The sequence below is a fragment of the Cucumis sativus genome, chromosome 4 (assembly GCF_000004075.3).
Source record: "Cucumis sativus cultivar 9930 chromosome 4, Cucumber_9930_V3, whole genome shotgun sequence".
In the NCBI taxonomy this organism is placed as follows: domain Eukaryota; kingdom Viridiplantae; phylum Streptophyta; class Magnoliopsida; order Cucurbitales; family Cucurbitaceae; genus Cucumis; species Cucumis sativus.
Genome location: NC_026658.2, coordinates 2,014,216 through 2,036,139, shown reverse-complemented (window position 1 = coordinate 2,036,139; position 21,924 = coordinate 2,014,216). Strand labels below are relative to the sequence as shown.

At 34.8% G+C, this 21,924-nt stretch overlaps 3 protein-coding genes across 3 annotated transcripts; 1 reads left to right on the top strand and 2 right to left on the bottom strand.

The window, feature by feature from the left end:
* The first annotated feature begins 2,567 nt into the window (after window positions 1-2,567).
* LOC101212104 (protein farnesyltransferase/geranylgeranyltransferase type-1 subunit alpha) lies at window positions 2,568-7,178 on the top strand. Its single transcript, XM_004152055.3, has 5 exons — window positions 2,568-2,978; window positions 4,229-4,338; window positions 5,282-5,402; window positions 5,509-5,604; window positions 6,382-7,178. The coding sequence occupies exons 1-5, from the start codon at window positions 2,754-2,756 to the stop codon at window positions 6,805-6,807; spliced, it is 978 nt and encodes a 325-aa protein (XP_004152103.3). The 5' UTR covers window positions 2,568-2,753; the 3' UTR covers window positions 6,808-7,178.
* Window positions 7,179-8,201: 1,023 nt separating this feature from the next.
* Window positions 8,202-14,222, bottom strand: LOC101212347 (endonuclease III homolog 1, chloroplastic). Its single transcript, XM_004152056.3, has 11 exons — window positions 13,871-14,222; window positions 13,638-13,768; window positions 13,221-13,284; window positions 13,014-13,097; window positions 12,705-12,823; window positions 12,053-12,119; window positions 10,598-10,689; window positions 10,273-10,410; window positions 10,074-10,178; window positions 9,723-9,806; window positions 8,202-8,654 (listed from the first exon to the last, which is right to left on the bottom strand). Exons 1-11 carry the CDS (start codon window positions 14,001-14,003, stop codon window positions 8,511-8,513), a joined length of 1,161 nt encoding a protein of 386 aa, XP_004152104.1. The 5' UTR covers window positions 14,004-14,222; the 3' UTR covers window positions 8,202-8,510.
* Window positions 14,223-14,867: 645 nt separating this feature from the next.
* LOC101212594 lies at window positions 14,868-21,492 on the bottom strand. The gene is made up of 8 exons (XM_004152057.3): window positions 21,282-21,492; window positions 18,204-18,363; window positions 17,959-18,021; window positions 17,650-17,716; window positions 17,443-17,543; window positions 17,028-17,072; window positions 15,445-15,915; window positions 14,868-15,356 (listed from the first exon to the last, which is right to left on the bottom strand). Exons 2-8 carry the CDS (start codon window positions 18,336-18,338, stop codon window positions 15,186-15,188), a joined length of 1,053 nt encoding a protein of 350 aa, XP_004152105.1. The 5' UTR covers window positions 18,339-18,363; window positions 21,282-21,492; the 3' UTR covers window positions 14,868-15,185.
* Window positions 21,493-21,924: the final 432 nt, after the last annotated feature.

Sequence of the window (21,924 nt, the reverse complement as noted above, 5' to 3'; positions counted from 1 at the left end):
TAATAATAGTTACATCATAATAGCCTAAGTTATGAAAAATAAAAGAGAAAAGAAAATTGAAGTATTCAAATGCTTCTATTGAAAAACATGGTGAAAACTAATATTAAGAGACAAATTGTTAAAATGATGTTTTCACATAATTCTCACAAATAACTTTCGACCCACGAAGACTAAGTATGAAATTTGGTTTTGTTTTAGCTTTCTATTTGCCTTTACCATTTTACTTTATGGGTAAATTCTTGTAAAATCCACTTCTAAGATTAATAAGAAAAAGTAAAATCTCAAGTTGAGTATTCATGATATCAATACATAGCTATGATCACCATTGTTGGTGAAGGTGCATGCATAAAACATCTTACTTCCATCGACAATGGAGACCTTGAGCAACAATCCTACATATCCAAGATGCAAGCAATAAGTTGTTTTAGTATTTTTTTTTTTAATACACCAGTTTAGTAACCATTGCATTATATATTTGCAAGTGAATTTGAATGTCAGTATTGCAAAAATCAATATATTTGTGTACATTTGTTTTCTCCAAATTAGTTATTTTTATTCTTTAAAAAATTAATTATTTTTTGTTTTCTAAATTGAAGTTCTACAAAATATAAATTTGTTAAATTTAATATAAGAGACTGGACAAGGAAATTAAATTGAAATGTTGAGATTTCTTTTTCAAATTATATTTTGAATGATCAGAATGTAATAGTCATGTGTGCATGTGGGTTATTTTAAAAGAATAAAAATGGGGTAAAACAAATATATATGGTAAAAATAATTAGCAAATCCTAAGATTTTGTTAAAAAGAATAAAATTTTAATAACATGAACCCAATTATGTATGAATAATAAACTTGAGACGTTAAAGTTGACATTTTTTAAAGTATAAACACCAATATAGAATAATATTTCATCGGTAAAAATCAAATTATGATTTAAACTAGAAAGTAATTATTATCATTACTTACATATAATTTTTTAGAATTGTAAACTAGAGAGTTAATGGAAACAATCAAAACAGTACATAAAAATTATAAGGTTTTAATTTGATTTATTGATCATTTTTGTTGAGATGCTTCATGTGTTGCGCTATACGTGATTCCGCTAGAGCAAAAAATTCAGGCTCGGCAGTGGTGATATCATGAATACTTGTCCTCTTATGCTTTTGTGAGGTCTGGCGAAGAAAGTACTTCTGTGCATGACTAGCCACTTGTGTGTGTGTTTTTGTAACCACCACGTAGTTTGCAATTTTTTTCCATGCACCTTGGCCTAAAAGTTGCATCCCTGCTAGAAATAATCTGCAATAATATGTATGTATTAGTAAATAACTTAGATGAGTTGCATATATTATATTTGTATTGTTATATACGTACTTGTGCTCCCTTATGCTCCAATTTGTGGAGTTGTTTCTTATCTTCAATGAGTTTTGTGACAATAGCGGTTGTGGCGGTAATGATGACGATGGCAACAAATTTGTCGTTGACAAAGATATTGTTGGAACATGTGGTCTGATCATTTGGGTAGGGATGTCGGAAAGCAAACCAGTATAACTAGTGGAGTCAGCAAATTGACCATTATTATGAGTCATTGAAAAAGTGGAAGGAGAGCAAAAATGTGATGTTTGAGGATCATGAAAGAGAGAAGGATTATTCAAATTGGAGTCAAAAGAACAACCGTTTTCAAATGTCATGGTTGTTTTAGTGGAGTTGGAATTGACGACATCAGAGAGAAAACCATTATTATATCTAATAGAATCATTAGATGAGTTATGCATTGTTGAAAGAGTAGAAGGAGAACAAAGAAAAGCATCACCCATGTTGTTGTAGTTATTGTTGGGATCATTAAATTGAGTATAAGAAGGATGGTAAAATTGTGGAGTTTCAAAGTTATCATTGAGACCATTAAATTGAGGGAAAGAAGGGTAATATTGTGTAGTTTCAAAGTTACCGTTGGGATTTGTTAATGATAAACCATGATTCACCCTTCTCAAACTAGTCTCTTCCATCGCTGGTAGTTGCTCCAACCTTGCATTATCTATCCAATTACATGAAGAAAACTCCAATGGCATCTTATAATTATCATCTATATTCGGACCCAATGTAACTGAATTTTGATCAAAATTAGATGGACTGGTTGGAGTATGAAGAGAAAAACCAGAAGAATGAGGAAAAGACACATTCTTATTTTCTGCCATTATCAAAACACCTCTCGATTATTGTTGAGTTATCTTTTTTTTTTTTAAATTCAAATACTATGACACAAATGGGGCATTTATAAGGAATAACAAAACCAATATTACCTTGGAAAGGTTTCCAAATCATAGGAGAAGTAGGAGTTGAAGTGATGAAATTAACTTGCAGTAAATTTTGTAATATCCTTTTCCAACTCCTAATAGTATATATACTTTGAAAATGTGATTAATTAATATAAACAACCTTTATTTATGTATAAGTACATAAAGTGATAGGTTATAAGTATATACATTTAGTGATTTAATATTATATGAAAAAGGAAAAAGAAATATCCCTAAACTTTTGTATTTGTTTAGTGTATATAGAGAAGTAGAAGAATCACTAATCGTTTCTTTGTACCGTAAGCTGTGTGGTCTCGGAGGGTTGAACTACAATGGGAAGTGGAAGCACAGTCTTACTCAGGAAACTCTTCACGATCCCTAATTTCCTTCCACTCAATCTCTGATTCTTCATCTTTCCTCAACTTTTCTGGTTCCGATTGCGTGTTTTCCCAGCAATATCCATGGATTTCGATGACACCTTACCCATCAGCGAGCGACGAGAGTGGTGCGACGTAACTCCGCTTCCGCAGGACGATGGTCCCAATCCGATTGTGGCGATTGCCTACAAAGAAGACTTCTCTGAGCTCATGGGTTACTTCCGAGCTGTTTATCGAGCAGATGAGCGTTCTCCTCGTTCTCTCCATCTCACTGCGGAAGCTATTGCTATGAATCCTGGCAATTACACTGTAATTTCTTTTACCCTCTTTTTTATTTTTGTGTTTGATGCCTGATTGGATTTATGTTTGGAGTTGGACAAGGACTGGAGTGGATGAGAGTGACTGATGATCTGCTTCGTTTGGGGTCGGGCAATTTCTAAAATTCCAACTTGATGTTTCCTTGACTTGAACTAGCTATTGCAATGTTTATACGGAAAAGGGAGTGTGTTTAGTTATTCAATATTTTGATAATGTATACTACAACTAATGCGTGTTCTTCTCATGCTTCTTAACCTTGAGGCCTTGGTTGGAGTGTTTTTTTATTCTTAGGAGAATCAAAGATTGTGTATTTTGGGCTTTTATGTTTGCTTACTTGTTTATTTGAAAGGATTTTGTACTATTGTTTGGCTAGTTTAGAGAGATTCAAAGAGCCGAAGCATCCCAACTTTTTTGCCATTTCCCAAAGCCAAATGATTTTTACAGGAAAACCTTCCAATTTGCCAAAAGACCAGTTAAGCTAGAATTTGTTAAAGGAGAGAACAAATATTTGTACCAAGTTGAAGCTTGAATAAAACAAACTCATAGATCCTTTCCACAGAGAGGGATTTGCTGTTGGATATTTGGTTGTTCCTTCCGTCCGCAGGAAGCATAAAAGCTCTAACAAGCTGTAACTTGAGAAACTCCGTCTCATCATGTTGAAACGTTTCTTTTCCTCGGATTTGATTTAACAGAAGTTGACTTTGTAGTGTATAAGATGAGTTTGAGTTCCTGAGTGGCTTAGCAAGGATGTGATATCTAGTACTAGTTCTACCTTTTGAACTAATATTTTTAGTTACTTTATTTGTTTCTCTTAGATAGGAGATAATTCCATTGATGATATGAAATGTTACAAAAAAAAAAAAAAAAAGACCGTCCTGTGAAGTTACAAAAAAATTTCTACAGTTTATCAATATTATGGTTGCAAAAAGGCAAAAGATTTTACAGCAATAAGAATCCGTAAAGATGGTGTATCCAATAATTCCTCTGGGCTTCTTTCTTTGTCATGAAAAATCCTTTGATGTCAATTAATTATTACATTTAGTGGTGCAGCACTTGTCAATTCAGCCTTATGAACTAAATTCAAACTTCAATTTATTTTATTAAAAGCCTGTAGACTTTTTAATTCAACCTAAATACAGATCATTCTAAAACCTACGCTTGTTGTAATGTGCTTTGATATAAGGTCGTTCATTTACTTTTACCTTTATAAGTCAGTAAATGAAGTTCTTTCTTCTATGTAGGTTTGGCATTTCAGGCGTTTGATACTCGAGGCTCTTAATGTTGATTTGCATGATGAACTAAATTTCCTTGACAACATTGCTGAGTCTAACACCAAAAACTATCAGATATGGTCAGCCTAATGTTTGAATTAATGAGCTTGAAGTTTTTCTTTTCTTTTCTAAATTTTAATCTTTTGATTGATATTAAAGATGTGTCTATAATAAAGAAGACTGTTTGTTTACTGTTTATTCATACTTAATTTATGAAAGCACTGTAGCTTTTTCCTTATGTTAAGTTATCTCTTATCAGTTTATCATCAAAACAAATTTAATATTTGAGCTTTGGCAGATTGGAGCATGTGCTATTCTGTGGGGTTTTTAGATGTGAGGTGAAAGAAAGAATAGAATCTTTAGGGGAGAGAGATTTCATCCCGTGATGTTTGGTCCCTTGTTAGATTCTCAGTTTTCCTTTGGGCATCAGTGTTTAGGCATTTTTGTAATCATACACTAGGTGTCATTTACATGATTGAAGCCCCTTTAATGGGCTGTTTGGAAGATAGTAATGGGATGAGTCTATATTGTATGTAATCTAAAATTCACGTTAGGATTGTGTGTTTTAGGGTTGATTTGTAATACTAAATTCATTTTGTTCCAACAATTCTCAACCCAATCCACTTTTCTACTGTTTTGACGCTTCACAATCCCATTTTTGTTCTATCCATGATTCCTCAAGCATCCCAACACCCATCAATTCCCAGTAATCTAATTACATTCCAACTTTCCAAATAGCTTCTAGTGTAGTTGGTTCCCTTTTTATGGGCTTCTCATATTTTGTATGAGTGGCAGTGGCAACAAACAGTAACGAAGAGGAGGGACTATCATTATGGAAAGTTCTTTGTGGAAAGGCAGAAGTCAGGGTAGACTGCTAAGAAAGCTTGGAAAGGTTTTACCCTCATGATGAATGGTCAAGATTTTCAAATGTCGTCGGACATTATATTTATGATCTACTTGTTCTTTTCATCCTCTCTTCCGTCAGAATAGGCCTGCATGAATCTTTATGAAATATCTTTGCAGGCATCATAGGAGATGGGTTGCTCAGAAACTGGGAACTGATGCTGCAAACAAAGAGCTTGAATTCACCAGAAAGATTATCTCCCTTGATTCCAAAAATTATCATGCTTGGTCTCATAGACAGGTTTGATCTCCAATCTACTACCATTTGTTATTGTATTTTAATCTATGCAATGTAATTTGTTTCCCATCCAGACCTTAGTGACACGGTTTATTTAATTATAATGCAGTGGGTTCTTCAGGCACTGGGTGGATGGGAAGATGAACTTGACTATTGTCACGAGCTTCTAAAGGAAGATGTTTTTAATAATTCTGCATGGAATCAGGTTAGCGCATACTTCATATCTGCTCCTTGCTCCTTGAGTTTAATCCAAATAGCTGGAAAAGGAAGTATTTTTTTGATGTGGAGGCGCTTCATTAGGAATATGTGCAGAGTTGGGTGGTTAAAAATAGTGTTTTTGGCATAAGATGAAGATAAGTTTGTGAAAGTTAGGTGGTTCAAATTTCCAAATATAGTAACTTAGGCAGAATTCTTTTCCCCTTTCTTTTTAATAGTTATTTAGAAATAATAACCTTTTCATTGAATGGTGAAATCTTTTTATTTATTATTTTTATTTTAAAAAAGAAATCAAGCTTTCATTGAGCAAAGTAAAAGGCGTTAGCTTGCTCCAAGATCTAAGAGAAAAAAAGTCAATAAAAAGATGTTAACTCATGCTTCACATTATTGTAGAGGCGACTGTTTCTTTCAATTCTTCTAAAAAAGGGACAAACACATATTTCAAGAAACAAATTTATCTGGAGCGACAGAGAAACCCTGGTGTCAATGACTTCACTGTCTTGTTTCTACTAAAAATTTTGTGTGAGATATTGAATGGAGGAGTCAGGGATATAACTAAAATCTTTCCGCTGAACTTGTAATTACTTTATTATTTTCATCCTCTAGTTTTGGTAAGTATCTTGAATTCTTTCTGACATGGTTGGCGTCTAATTTCTGTTTGACACATAATCTTCTTTCATAAGAAATCTTAAATAACGATATACCTCAAGTTAATCTCTTTCAGAGTATTAGTTTAATCCTTCTTGCACTTTTTTGTTTGTGGTAGAGATACTTTGTCATAACCAGATCTCCCTTACTGGGTGGCCTAAAATCCATGCGAGAATCTGAAGTGAATTATACTGTTGAAGCCATTCTTGCTCATCCTGAAAATGAGAGTTCTTGGAGATATCTGCGCGGACTTTATGCCGGTGACACACAGTCATGGATTATTGCTCCTCAAGTTTCTTCAGTCTGTTTGAAAGTTTTGGGAAGTAGAATTAACTTTGTGTTTGCTTTGAGCACCCTGTTGGATCTTCTCTCCCATGGTTTCCCGTCAACCCAAGCGTTCAGAGATGCTGTTGATGCTTTGAGGGTACCAGACGACAATCAAACAGATTCCAACCTAGCCAAAACTGCATGTTTAATCTTGGAACGTGTTGATCCAATCCGAGTTAACTATTGGCTCTGGCAGAAGAGTAAGCTTCCTCAGTAACAAGTTCAATTCATCAGCTCATTTTAGCCATCCTCAAGGTTCATTTTAATGTTCACTGTTGAGAATTGGATTCAACATCCACAGTTTTTTGGTGACCAAATCTTGAGAATAGTACTCTGCCACTAAAGATAACTCTCTAATTCAACGTGATTGACAAAAGAATTAAAAAGAAAAAAGAAAAACTCTTTTGCTAGATGGCAAGCCACTGTCTATTTCGCTTGTATACTGAAAACAGGTAATATCAAACCAAGTTTTGTACATTCAATATCTTTATAATTCTTTCGCAATTTGTACTTGTGTATATTATGCTGCTATATACCCCGAGAATGATTAAATTAATATTAATATCGGGTATGATATATTTGATATTATGACTTTTTTTCCCAGACAGGTTTATTTGTATGTGGCATTGCAAAAATAGGTAAGAAAATTTAAAAAACACGATGATTTCAAGTCAAGAATGATCATCTCAGCTCAACTCTATCAACTAAAGCTAAAGCATCTAGTCAACAAAATGACCTGCCACAGGCCATAGAGGTTCAAAGTTATAACCTTAAAAGATGTAAATTCTTAGTAGCAATGCCAACGGTAGTTTCAACTCATCCATTACTATTATTGTTGGGGAGGGCCGTCTATGTGCCCCTAGGATTGAAAGTGAAGGAGCAACATCGGCCTACTAAACTCGGACCTAATTAAGCCTGTGTTTGCTATAGTATTATATTAGTTACATATAGGTACCGAAAACTCATTTCATTGACAAACTATGCAATATTACCCTAGCTTAGCTAGACACCACTTTGGTCAAGAGCACTAAAGATACAATGTGTTTCACTTATGTGGATATGAAACTAGCATCAATGATAATAGCCAATGAAGTTAACTTGCTCTAAATGAAGGAAGGCATGCAAACTGAGAGTTCAACACTAAGAAATTTGAAATTACTAACAAGAGTATTATCAACATATTATGACAGTCTGTTTAAATGCATTGAATAAATTTGGAAGTAAAAGAGTTTTTGTTTAGTATTCATATCAATTTGCACTTATTTTTAACTATCTTAAAAGACAATTTGCTTACCATTCAAACCCCACGTTTCTTTTCTCTGAGTCGTCCATGAACAAGAGTTCCTCCAAAGGAACCTTATATTGATACCAAATTTAGATATGCATAGAAAACAAAATGTCTGTAAAACATGTGTTAAAAGATAAGGGTAGATTAAGCGTGCCATATATAAATCCAAGCTAACTTGTATGTGTATTTAAGCGCCAAGCTAGAGGTGTTGAAGATACTCTCCAAGAAAAACGTAGCTTCAAATTCAAATACGTTCCAATCCAAAATTGATAACAAAGATCTTTTTTTTCTGTAAAACAAAAGTCTATAAATTCTCAGTGACATTGCATCACAAAACAGTTCCATGAAGAATTAGTCGATAATAATGATGAAGAAATTATGGTATGTACGACATGTACCAAGAACATCAATACATCATAACATCAGTAACAATGTTTGTTCTACACAACACTGACCAATTGAGATCCTTCAATATCCACCTATCTATCTATCTATCAACACTTGGTGATAGAAACCATAATGGAAGCTCTAAATCTCTAAACCATTATGGTGCCCAAAAAAAAAGATAGAAAAGCAAAAACTTGGAGGGAAATGTATGACTAGTAAATATATTCATCCACACGGAAAGATGATCATAACTTTTTGGTAGAACTTGAACCCTTTAATTTGGGAGATGGGCTTGAAGACTCTTTGAATGCGGATGGGCATAGGTCACTAACACTGCAATTTCCACATTTGGGTCTAAGGGGAGTGCAAATAGTCTGTCCAAATCCAACCTGTTTCACATGCCAACAATGATTAAAAAAAATAATTAAAGAAATAATCAATAAATGGAGATGTAATAAGAAATTATAGGGGAGAATGTTCCTTAAACCTATAATCCACACAACCCAACAAACTTCATATCATAGGAAGCAAAATAGCACAAGTCACTAACTCATTAATTGCTTAAAGAAAGTAGACCTGAAGCCTAAAAATGAAGGACATTAACAAAAAAAACAATTGAACTTTGTCAATTTGAAGTATACTTGTACAGTATAAAACTTGAGAATTCTGTTTGCCTATTGCATTCCTAATGCTATGATCGATGAGTTCCACCTCAATTTGACTTGTGGAGAGAAGGGTCACTTTTTATGGTTTCATGGGATGTTTGTGTGATCTTTTGGACTTCTAGGCGTGAGTGGAAAAGTATGTCTTTTAGAGGGGTGGTTAAACACCTTAGCGAGGATTTGATCCCTCGTTTGCTTTCATGTTCTTTCATGGGCTTTGGTTTCAAAGGACTTTTGTAACTATTCTATAGTAGTTATTTTGCATAGTCAGAGTCCTTTCCTGCATAGGAATGTGACCTTTGTTGTGAACTCAGGTTTTTTCTATGCTCGTGTATTCTTTGATTCTTTTCAACGAAAATTGTTGAAAAAAAAGGCATGGGGAAGAGCATATTTCTCCCAGGCCACTAGTTTAAATGGCAGATGATTAGAGCAAGTACAAACCCTTACTTTACCAAAGTTAGTTTAACTCATAAAATTGATAATATATCTGCAATTTTTACTTGGAAATCATTTTCTCAAGTGTACTTTGAACTAAAAGCAGCATAAATCATTACAAATAGCAATAAGAAGTTACCTAGATACTAAATTTGTAGATGCAGTAGGGTGTTTTCCCAAGGGGTAAACATCCTACACCGTGTGTGAATATACAGATATACAAATGCACAATTATGAGTAAGAATATCGCTGCTTACGGGTAAAGTATAGGTACAGTACATTTACAAGGAAACAATGTCATCAAATTCATTGACTCATGGTACCCAGGGCAGCAACTATTTGTGAAAGAACATTACATACCAGAAGAGGATTAATTGGAACCCATTCTTCTTTTGGCAGCCACAGTTCTAATCCTACTCGAGTTTCTTCAGGAGTTGATGTTTTCTAGGAAAGGAAAAAAGAAAGTAAATTATAGCAATGACATGTTTGGAAACAATCATATGTGATATGACAAGAATAATTGCCACAATAAGTTGAATCTATTGAATGAAACAACTTAAGAGGAATAATTTGATTCACTTGAGGGAGGCAAGTCCAGTAACATAGCAAAATTTTGAAGTTAGGAAAAAGAGATATTCAAATCTGAAGTCAGAATTTACTCATGTTAGTAAACAAGTGGAGTTGAGTACACATTCCACACTCTACCGTTACCTGTTTTGAGCCTTTCCCAGACACCCATCCAAGCCGATTGCAAATGCGATGCACATGAGTGTCTACACATATCCCCTGAACATCGTTCCAAGCCATAATCATGATCTAAATGCCACATATGAAATATAATTAGTCATGGAAGCATACCCATTACCCGGCGTAAATTCCTTCTTTTCTAAAAAATTACAATCATTCATACCAAATGTGCAATCTTAGGGCCTATCCCAGGTAGCAGAAGTAGCTCCGCCAATGATCTAGGTATGTCCCCACCATACTTCATAAGACATATTCTTGCAATCTTCTTCAAATTCTTAGCCTTTGTAGAATAAAATCCAACCTGCAAGATGGATAACAAAAAAACTCTAAATTATTGGCAGAAAGTGGAACATTCGTTGAGAAAAGAAGTGAAAAACAGAACAGCCATACAAATATAAATGCTATTTTTCAGATATTTCTGTTCACGTGATTCAAATGCAACGAGAAAACTTATGTGCCATGGCTCAATAATTTCCAAAAACAAATACCGGGTAAATCAAACTTTTAATGGTTTCTTCATCAGCTTTGTCCATGGCATCGGCTGTAAGAAGACCACTTTCTTGGAGACGCAATGCTGCTCCTGCACTCCTGAAAGTTCTTTTGTCAATTAAAAAAATATTAGAAGAGACAAGGGGGAGCTTGATATCTTTGGGTTTGGGAAATAACAAATAATGTGCGGCCCTGAGAATTAAAAGTATACCTTCAAAATATAAAATTTTGACATTCTTATTTTATTATCATGATTCATGAAGAAAAAACTTATATATCTGAGCCTGTTGTTTCTCCTTCATAGACTTTCCTGCTTCCAAACATGCCAAGAGGACAGCTTGAGGGTTCAATTTTTACTGTCAGTGATGGTGGTGCAAAGGTAGTTTGACAATTCCTGGGCTGTAACGATCCGCTGTTGATTGCTGGTAGTTATGGGAAATCGGTTATAGGGGAGTATAGGAATTAGAGACGGGAGAAGAGAAGTAGTCTGAATTGTGCAGAAGAAGAGCCCAGACCTCTTGAAGGCAGCAGTCTCACGAGACACTAGTTCTTTCAGCTCCCATTACTTATTGAAAGGCATTTATTTTACAATGGGGTGGCATGACATTTTGAAGCTAGAACTCTTCCGTTATCCCACCCCAATACATTATAATTAATAACTTATAAGTACGTCAAGAAAACTGTAATTTAAATCTGTAGTTCTGGAATAAAAGCTAAGAAAATAATTTGTTCAACTGATGTTCGTAGCAGAATTTCCTTTTGTTCTGCCATCTCATGATACAGGATTTGATGGCAGGGTGACATTTTTAGGCACTGAGAAAGCACCATCATATGGAAAAAAAAAATATAGTCCCTAACCGAAGATTTAAGGGTTAAAACATGTTTCTGAGAACAACATCAAACCCTATTAAAAGCTATCAAAGATAGTAACAGCTACTCTGAAAACAGTACAGGCAGTCTTTTTCTTTGACTCTTTGGTAATTTCTGGAAGGGAAAATTTCAAATTGGCAGGTTTACAGTCAGTGAGTTAGGATCTCATGAATAACATCCAAAGAAAGGCTGATTGCTGGATGAACAATTGAGAATGAGGCATAAAAACTGTGGGGCACAACGGAAGAATCATGAAAGCATAAGGAGGAAAGTTGAAAAAGATAAGAGCACGGGCATTTGGTAACTGACAAAAGGGGAACCACCAGACATGGAGGATAAAATCATGGTTGTACTTACAGGAGTGATGTTGGTGTTGGCCAAGGAGTGAACCTCTCGAAATGGTGAAATGGTAAAAAACCACCAGATATTCAAAGCGTGAAGGAACATTCCTCCCCTTAAAAATTTTGTTTACTGGTTGCTTGAAAGACCAAGTAATCAATAATCATATGAATTTTCAGAAACAGTCAAGGAAAGTGTGTTAAATTAAAATAATCAACCAATGATTTCAGAGTACAAGAACTTGCCATGAGTCACGTGGTCTTTGGTTTGGCTTGAGAGAAGAGAAGATGCCAAGACAGCAAATCTTCTTTCCTAATATAAATAAAGTAAATGAGTAGTTATTGGTTTATATAATGCTGTAGATATCAAATACAATTATGAAAAGAGCAACGAGTCTTCTGTTATCAGTATATAGTGACCGCAAGGCCACAGAAAAAAAGAAAAAGAAAAAGCAAAAGAAAAAGAACGTGAAGTGTGTTACTAAAGCACCTAGCTAGCTCCTTGGTGCCCCTGTTAAATCTGGGATGAAAACATTTTGGTGGCCAGATCCACCATAATCTCTATCATTCAAAAGGTATTTACTTCTAAAGACCAACAGGCTACTGATTGGTAATATAAGCGTTATCATGTCATCTTCACATCTGATTATTGATGTATTCACAGATTCATGATGCATAAAAAAAAATGAATGTTCGTGCCAGAGATAGCATTTAGGATTACTTGAAAGATTTTCTTGGCATCAAGTGAAGAAAGATAGGAAACAAAAGGTTAAAAAGTAACCATCCATCGTGCCTCTAAAAATTTGAAGTTCAAACTTGAGACGATAATAGATCTTGAAAAGAAGTATACAACTACACTAAGTAAAACTGGGGTGTCCATTCAAAATATGGAATTTACCTTGGGAGGAAGAGTACTACCAGCTCGTCCACATCCCATGGTATCTACTGGAGCTTCTTCAGAGGACCTCATTTCCCGAATTCCTTTAAGAACTTTTTCCCAATTCACAGGTGGTTTACCTATACCATAATTCATTGTTTTTCTTAGGAAACTTATCTAATAATTACGTTAAGTACTTAACTAACCTAACATTAACTAATCAAAATTCTGGGGGAATGTACTCTCTTAATCAGTGACTTGCCACATCAAATCTCTACTAAATGCATACACAGCACAAATTCCACCGGAGAAAAAAAAATTATCAATCACCTCGTTCTGCCTTGCCTTTATGTGTAGTTGGATTAGAATCTTCAATTCCGTTGAGAAGAAGATCTAGAGGAGGCTTTAACTTCCCTGCAGTGCCAATTCATTAAAAAGGATGTCAGATGGGAGGGTTCTCATAATTTGGATGCATTGGTCATCCAGTGGAAATGCTAAATTCATACAAGCAAAAGTGCTACTTAGGTAAGAAATTACTTGATCCAGGGGAATCCTTTGTTCTTTTGAATGCAAAATCTTCAATATTAGGAGGACAGGAGCGCTGTACAGTGAAAAGATAAGAAGTTCAACTAATTAACTTTCGCCATTGACTTTTGTCTACAGAGGAATTATAATCTAATCAAACAAGTTTCTAGAATACAATACCGGCAAGGCTATGAATGTTTGTGAGCTTATATAGCATTAACTGAATGCATCAACTAAACTATGAGTGAAACAGAGAGCGACACACAGAGAGTAAAAAGCCCAAACCCCAAAACCCAAGAAAAACAATATGCCTGTATAGTCTTAACAAAGGTAACCGCCATAAAAACGACCATCTAAAGCTAAAAAGGCCCATTTTCCAGGATGAAAGATATATTTGGAAGATGAAAAGAAAAATGGTGAAGCTCTTACTTTAGTGTCGATTTTAGGTTCAACTTCAAACCCACTATCTTGACTTTCTGCAATCTTTTTCACTCTTCTCCTCACAAATACCCGAGTTTCAGGCTCAGAAACGCCATTCGAGGACTTAACACTCGAAATTCCTAAAATCAGTGAAAACCCAGATAAGAAATACCCATAAGATTAACATAGACGGAAGAATTAAGCGGAAAATGAAACATGATCGAGTAGAAGATTTTAAGAACCCGGGTTTGGAGGGACTTCGTTCGAACTTGTTGGCAAGGAGGACGAACTTCCTTTCGACATGGCGCTGCATGTAATTCTTCGAGCAAATGTGATTGAAAGCGCCGGTATTCGAATAGGACAAGCAAAAAACATGGTAATAAGTAGAAGTAGAACAATCCAATCTAAAAAGGGTCCATTTTTGCACGCTCAAGTTCCAAATATTTGCTTCTTGGAAACCGCAGATTGGTTGATCAAGATGGGTACTGGGCTCTCTATGTCGTCTTCTTTGATACCACCACATCTCTCAAGATTGACATTGTGAGTTTTTCATTATTACAATCTGCAATGAAAAATATCTTGATGAAACTTGAATTACATCAAATTTTTTAAATTCACAATCATATGATTGTTGTTATTACATTGTAATGGAAGGAACTACGTGGAAATAGGTACAACCAAAGAATAGGATGTTTGAAAGGAAGATCTTCTTTTCAATTGTTCGACGTTGCGAAGAATCTAACCATTGATTTATGTAGCTTATCAATTAAAGTAAGTTTAAATAGACAAAAATAATTACTAAGGTGTTATTAATAATGTAGGTTTGTAGACTCACTTCATTATTTGAATAAAAGTTTTTTTTTTTTCTTTCTTGATTGGCTGATATGATATATTCTAATATTTTAGATTAAAAAAATTATGTAATTCTATATTGATTATATATAGTTCAATATTTAATAAGAAGTGAAGATTCCACCAAGAGTTGTAAGTAAAAGAGATTATTTTAAATAATAAAATATAGCAAAATAATTTTACTATTTTGCTATATTCAAAAGAAAATGCTCATATAAATTCAAGTTAGAAAAAAATATTTTAGAAATAGTTTCCAAATAACACCAAAACAATATTTTGACTTTCAAGTGTTCCTTTTAGAACTAGAAGAACAATCTAAAAAATATAATTATAACCAAATCAAAGCTAAACCATGGCATTAACAAAATATATATATATATAAAATAATGAAATAAAATAATAAGAACATTGAACTTTTGATTTACTGAGTGTTTAATTTACAGCAATAGCAAGGAGAATCCTCACAAAATTGATAAGAAATTAAAGAAAGAAAAAGACAGATTATACAATCAAAGAAGTATAATAATAAATGATCCACTGACTAAACAATTCCCATTCTAACTTAAGCAAACTCCCTTAAAAACATATGCTTTGTGATAAAAAATTTATTACATAAAACTTGAATGTTGTAGTAAAAGGCACCTGCACATGGACTTCACCCCATGGTTTCTTCAAGAGTTTGTCCTGTTTTCTTTTTCCATTCTTTCACTTGAGAAAGAACTTCCAAACGTCTCGGTCGGTCATCTCCTTCACCAAGTGAGCTCCAAAAACGCCTTCCTCATCGACCAAATTCCTCAAATGCCTTGCACCGCTATTGAAACCGACGTAATTCTTCTTTGTGGCCAAGTACAGCACACCATAGGGCGGTCTCACACACTAATTTTCAACAAAAAGCGACCATTTTCCAAAGGTATTAGATGTTTGTATTCCATAAAGTATTGAAGTTCTTTATTAGAGACTTTACCTTTTTTATCAGTGCATATAGCTTCTTCAAAGAGTTAAGCGAAAATGGGATTTCTGCCATTAAAATGACGTCGTATCCACCTTCTCCCTGATCGGCCTCGCTAGCCCTCTCCCATGCTCGACTTCCTGATAGTTTCCTCGATCTCCTTGAGGAAGACTCGTGGCCGATGATGCTACCATCTTGACTGCTGCAACCATCCATAAAATCTTCTTCGGAGAAACTCAAGCTCATTCCGGTGGGTGCTTCGAATCCATCACCTCTAACAACAGATAAAACTGTTGGGAGCTCTTCCCAGTCACCAGCATAAAAATGTACTGATGGGGCCAAAGTGTGTCGAGATGGAGTTAAAGGACTCTCTGGCTGTCTACTCTGCCTGTCCCGAGCTTGTTCGAGATTGGCAAGAACGTTCGGTATGGTTGTGCATCTAACAGTTTCTGCACTCAGGTCTTGAAAATGTACTATGCTTGCTCCCTGTAACAACATTGAAAACTGAGGTATTAGCACAGTTGCTTAAGGAAGGAAATGCACTGCCATAATTCATCCTCTATATAATTTTAAAACAAACATGCTTCACTTTTTACTTCCTACTAAACCGACAAAACCCCATTCCTTATTTCAACATTTTTCAGTTGATGTATTTTATGGCTTCAGTAACCAATACGTAAAAGCCACTAGCTAAGCGCTCCACTATGGACAATCCCCAATACTACATTGTTACAAACTTACAACCTCCAAAGTAAACCACCACAAACGACCTTCCACCTTGAATAGGATCTGTTCTATAGGTTGTACAATTGTGTTCTTTGAGTTCTAAAGTAAACCTCCACGGATTATGTATTTCAAGAAGATCATGATGTAAATAAACGCATACTTCAGATAAGTTTTCAAGGTTGGGTTAGATTTTAGGGTGGATCATAATAAGATAAGTAATAGGTTGGCTAATGGTGTAGTAATGATGTCGGTTAAATATTTCGTCCCAAGTGTGTCCTTTGTGTGTTCGAAATTGAGAAAAATAGAAATAAAATAAGATATTTTATTTTTCACGTGCTAGACACATCTTTGGAAGCATGTTGAAATGAATCGGTTTCCAACATATATTTGACATGAAAGAGTCTGTGCTTCCTCGGTTAGAGTCTAGTAAGTATTAATTGACTTCTCAACAGATAAACAAAGATTTTGATGTAGAAATAGTTGTTGTTACAAACTCCAGTGTAAAGACCATTTGAACATCTAAATACTAGTAAACGAAATGAATAGTAAAAATCAATAACAAATCATGTCAGTATATCTTTATTATAATTATAGTATGGATATATAAAATCTAAGAATGTATCCAAATGATGCTTCAGTCAATCAAACTTGCACTCGACGTCCTAGTCTACATTATACCATGTCGTAATAAATAAACTAATGGTGAATGAATTAGAAAAATGATTTAAATACTGTCAAACAGTTCGAACTCTATAAAAGCGCAACAGAAAACTTAACAAAGTAAAACCAACATATGTTAACTAGTAACAGACATGGTGCATACTATTAACGAACGTACGAACAGAAATGAATAAAAAATTATTTAAAGGTACCTTGAGGCAAGCAAAAACCCCAGGAAGTCCATAGCTACAACCTAGCTGCAAAACACAAACTAAAGAGTTTAGCGTAAAAATCACGTGTATGCTACTTTTTGCATATAGGAAACAGAAACATATAAACATTTGGAATGCAATGAAACGAGGAATCAACAATTAAAAAACACACGATCATTCACCTAAGACAAAAGATATTTCGTGATATAATTAGTCATGCACAATAATTAATAAACAAACCTTGGGATGGAAGAGAATGTCAGTACATTGACCATATAAAAAAAAAGCTTTGCAATGTCATCCCCGAAGTTGTAAAATTATTACAACCAACATAAAAATTATACTTACAACTAGAGGACACTAAAAAGTTCAAGCGATTTTGTCCTATTCTAAAATTACTATGAAGGATTATTACCTCAAGTACTCTTTTACCCCTAAAGCTCAGTTGTCCATCACGAATCTCATGCTTAAGGACATTTACAAGATCAATGGAACTGTCCCACGATTTCAGATGACCTACATAATAAAGATATACTTCAGCCTTAATACTTGCTTTTAAAACAGATTTTGAAAAGAAAAATTAGATTTCAGGTAATTACGAGGGTAGAAAGCATAAAAATACCTTCAGGTTTTGAAGATGTAGATTCCGAGCCGTTAAAGGCAATTATATCAGCTACACTAACTCTGCCCTGGAGAGATGGATGCCAATTAGCACAAATGAAGAACTCCATTAAAATTTGTTCTAGTTATCTAATCCAGGAAAAGCAAAAATCTTACTGGAAATTTGGTTTCATGTTAATCAAGTTTCAGAGTGAAAAATAGAAGGCAACTAACCATCGAACAAACAATATAGTATAAATGTATAATTTAGATAACCTCTAGTGTAAGAGAATCCCATCACCCTCCCAGTATAAAAGAATGAAATAGATACCTTAAAAACATTGAGACCTTGCAAATCTACGTTCTCCCCTGCATATTTGTATGGATGAGCTGTCTGATAAAAAAGATAAGGAAGTGTTAATGGTATTCCAAAAGTAGGTGTAAAATGGAAAAACAAACAGATGGGTTAATTGAAATGACCTAGTTAATATTGGTTTGATAACTAAAAATAGTTTTTCACAATTATAAGGGGTGCTTTGCAATAACAGGAAGATAGGTGTAAATGAATTGAATTACCTTTGAAGGGAGAATCTCAACAGCCGGTGAGGGGAGGTGGACATCTCTCTCTGAAATGGAAGGAGAGCTGTGGCTTCCTTTATCTTGCGGCAACAAGCCAGGCAAGCACTGTGAAAGTAGTGATGGCGCTCTCATTATACCTCAAGGAATTAAAAGATACCTGCGCATTGTAAGGACAATTTATAAACAAAAAGTGGTTACTATTCTCACCCAGACCCAAAACCTCATCACGATGTAGATCATTCTTTTATATAGGAAAAATAACTTTATTCACAACAGGGTAGATAAGGAATGCTCCAACCCCAACAAATCAAGGGGTTTACAAAGGAGAGAGAGAGAGATGCAAATTGGCAAAACTCATCAGCATATTCTAATTACGAAATCTCTTGATAATTAGGGAGAAAACTTGTTGATCCCTACCATTGGACCAGATTAGCTCATTAAATCAAAGCATATGGTGTCACTCAATAACCAGATGATCAAAATTACCACGAGAGTTTCAAGCTCATCCATAAAATGGTTCCTTCCATGGTAGGAGAGAGGACCGTAGACACTTGAGATCCACTTGGAGAAGTCTCAGCCTAAGGAGCACTTCCAACGAAGGAGAGTTTCCACATTATAACTACGAAAGAAGCTATTTCACTTATCAGGTTATGTAAGGTTACTTGTATTGACCGGAGGGAGGTCAACAGTGTTAGATTCCATCATGCCAACATCAACATTCAACAGTACTCAAACAGTTAAGTAAATTTTGGAAAAAAAGAAATCTTCATTATTCGAAAGAATGACTTCTACCAACTGAGGTTGAAACTTGAAAGACCTTGCCTAATTTTAACACCTCCTCAGATATCTTGAAATAGGACCAGAGAACAACTAACATCAGTGAGAAAATATTTAGCAACCATGGCAAGACTACACAATGAGCGAAGAAACTTCCATGGAAACCAATTGAGATTGAAAGGCATTGAGATCTAAACCAAAACTAAAGTCCCTCCTGGGAATTTGAGCCTAGTTAAAGACTCAGAAAATGGAAGCTTCTGAAAATCTCCAAAGATAATGTCTTGACAGTAGCATTGAATAAAATTTTTACACAACTCACTAGTAGCACAAACTGTCCTCATTCCATATGTTAAATGATAATGAAAATTTAAATCCAACAACCAACACAAGAAGGTTAGAGAAATGACAGAGGTGAGGCAATAAATGAATTTCACTTTTTGAAGTTAACTGCCCTTTACTTGAGCGTGAGGTTCATTTTTTCTTGATTTTTACCAGGAAATAAAGTTCCCACTTCGAGGGTGAAATGGTTTAACATAAACCATGGATCCAACAAGCTTGACGTTTTAAGTGATCTTGAACGTGAAACAATTATTGTAGAATCAGCATGGTGATCACAACAGTAAAATCCCAAAGGACTTTGAAGAACTCAGCACACTCTGAGAGACAGTTAGTGGGCTCAGAGACCAAGAGTTTAATAGCAGGGAAAGAAAAATGGGTGCTCTAGGGGCAGTTAACTACTGTTTGCCTCTACATATGAACATTCTCTTTTACAGAGGAGCAGGGATACATGGAGGAGACAAAGCTTTACTCCAGGTTTTCTAATCTCTCTCCAATCATTTTTATCAATTTTTGTTTCTGTTTCTTTCTAAGTTTTGTTAACTAATCTCTCTCCAAGTTTTGTTTCTGTTTCTTTCCATCTTCTTCAAGCTCCATAATTTCTTCAAAAATATTTTTAGTTCATAATTGTCTTCACCTAGAGGAGACACTCCCACTTGCCATTTCCTAATCATTCTGGCACTTAGATCAAAGTTAGAAAAGGTATCGCCTACCGGCCAGCCATTCTATATTGGCTGTCAACCATGATAAAAAATATTAAAAACCACCTCTCTCGTAGTCCTAATCTAACTCTTCCATATATAATCTTCCTATTCAAGTCCAAGAAACCCTTTGCTAGAAAGAAGAAAGATAAATGGAGACACAAAAGAGGCACCAAACTGAAGTTTGTTACGGTAAACTTCTGCATATATATGATTGGCAAAATTGTTCTCCAAACAAATAAAAACGGACATAAAATCATCTAGCTGTCAAAAACTGGAAATGAAGTAGCATCTTATGAGAAACTTAGCAATTTGATTTTGCAGCTATATATATACAAGAAATGTGGTCCTTTATAGATGAGATCTCGCTACATACTATCACACTCAGCAATTGAATAAACATAAATAAATAAATGGAAGGACCAAAGCCGGTTGGTAAAGAGATCAAGTAAAACTTCTATTAGTGATGCATATTATTTTCATGCATTAATCTAGCTCATTTAGATGCTCAAATGTATCATAAAAATTATAATACACATACTCACACGACGCACAATTCCCCAAACAAGCATTGTTATCATAGTCCACGTATACTGAGAAATAGTAGTATCATTTGAAATTGCACAGCAAGTACCAGCTCAAATATTATATTCTAATAGTTCGAATTAAAATGATACATAAAAATAAAGCAGTTTCAAAACTAAGATGGAAATAATCGAAAAAGAACTTCCTCAAAAAGGTAGCCAAAATCACCAACCATAACCATAAACATTAATAGACCACCAAATAGCTTTCTTTTAGAAAAAAAAACAAAGGAGAATGAAAATGAATCATGTATTGATCCATCAAAATTGAAATCCAAAGTAACCTCCAGTTTCATGTAAACATATAGGTTTGAAGATCTGAAAAGGGGAAGGACAAAATCACACACAGCACTTCATATCCAATGAAAACAAATACACCGAACAATGAAGTTACCCAAAATACCAATCAAACTAGAAATTCAATCTCTGTATCTAGAAAATCCAACCCAAAGCCTTAGTTGTTGAATAGCAATCAAGCCTGGCAACAATTAAGAACGAAGAAGCTGATCTAAACAGTCCGATTACTCAATCAAAATCCCAAAAATCCAAGACCCAGAAAACAAAATTACACCTCTTTAACACAACAAGGCAATAAAACAATCAAACCCAAATCACCAAATACAAAGAACGCAAAAAAAAAGAAAAAAAAAGCCATAAAAGCAAAGAAAGCAACTCACCCAGGAAGCTACTTGAATGGGAAAGGGAAAATCGAAGGAAATTATGAGACGATCGAAGACCCAGAAAAGTATTATAGTCAGAGATATGAATAGGCATGAGGAAACTCAAGAATTTCACAAGAAAAGAGATATGGGTTCGGTTTAGAATCAAAGTCAAAAAGAGAATACAACGCCAAGAAAGAAATTTTCACAGCTGAACAGAGAAGCTTCGATTCAGACCTGCACTCCAAACACCAAAGTTTTTCCATACTGCCCCTTCAAGTTCTCGCTATTTTCGAATTTACCCAGACGATTTGAGTCACTTTTGACTCAGTTGAGATGGTGGCAGTGACGTAATTGAAAGGGAAAGGCAAGCGTACTTTCGGTAAAAGAGCGATTGGGGTTGGAGATAGCACGTGTGATTGTGAAGGTTGAAAGTCGAGAAAGGAAGAAATGGCCGGATTTTGGTCGGTAGTTTCATCGGCATCTTCACCAGAAGTTGTACGGATATTCTCTCACCTTTGCTCTCTGCTTGCCACGTGTGCAATTATTAGTCATATCTTTTAGTATAAACTAAACCAATTTATAGCTTTACATTACTACACATCAAAATTAAATTGTCTTAAATTCAACTTCTACCGGCCAAATTCATCCAATCCAAATT

What these genes read in the sequence shown, in the direction of transcription:
- LOC101212104 (XM_004152055.3), top strand. Translation starts at nt 2,754, where the DNA reads ATGGATTTCGATGACACCTTACCCATCAGCGAGCGACGAGAGTGGTGC. An exon ending in ACCAAAAACTATCAGATATG is followed by an intron (nt 4,339 to 5,281) that starts GTCAGCCTAATG and finishes ATATCTTTGCAG; the next exon opens with GCATCATAGGAGATGGGTTG. An exon ending in ATGCTTGGTCTCATAGACAG is followed by an intron (nt 5,403 to 5,508) that starts GTTTGATCTCCA and finishes ATTATAATGCAG; the next exon opens with TGGGTTCTTCAGGCACTGGG.
- LOC101212347 (XM_004152056.3), bottom strand. Translation starts at nt 14,003, where the DNA reads ATGTTTTTTGCTTGTCCTATTCGAATACCGGCGCTTTCAATCACATTT. An exon ending in GCCCTAAGATTGCACATTTG is followed by an intron (nt 10,179 to 10,272) that starts GTATGAATGATT and finishes TGTGGCATTTAG; the next exon opens with ATCATGATTATGGCTTGGAA. An exon ending in TTCCAATTAATCCTCTTCTG is followed by an intron (nt 8,655 to 9,722) that starts GTATGTAATGTT and finishes CATGTGAAACAG; the next exon opens with GTTGGATTTGGACAGACTAT.
- LOC101212594 (XM_004152057.3), bottom strand. Translation starts at nt 18,338, where the DNA reads ATGAGAGCGCCATCACTACTTTCACAGTGCTTGCCTGGCTTGTTGCCG. An exon ending in AAGGTCTCAATGTTTTTAAG is followed by an intron (nt 17,717 to 17,958) that starts GTATCTATTTCA and finishes CCATCTCTCCAG; the next exon opens with GGCAGAGTTAGTGTAGCTGA. An exon ending in GGGGTAAAAGAGTACTTGAG is followed by an intron (nt 17,073 to 17,442) that starts GTAATAATCCTT and finishes TGTGTTTTGCAG; the next exon opens with CTAGGTTGTAGCTATGGACT.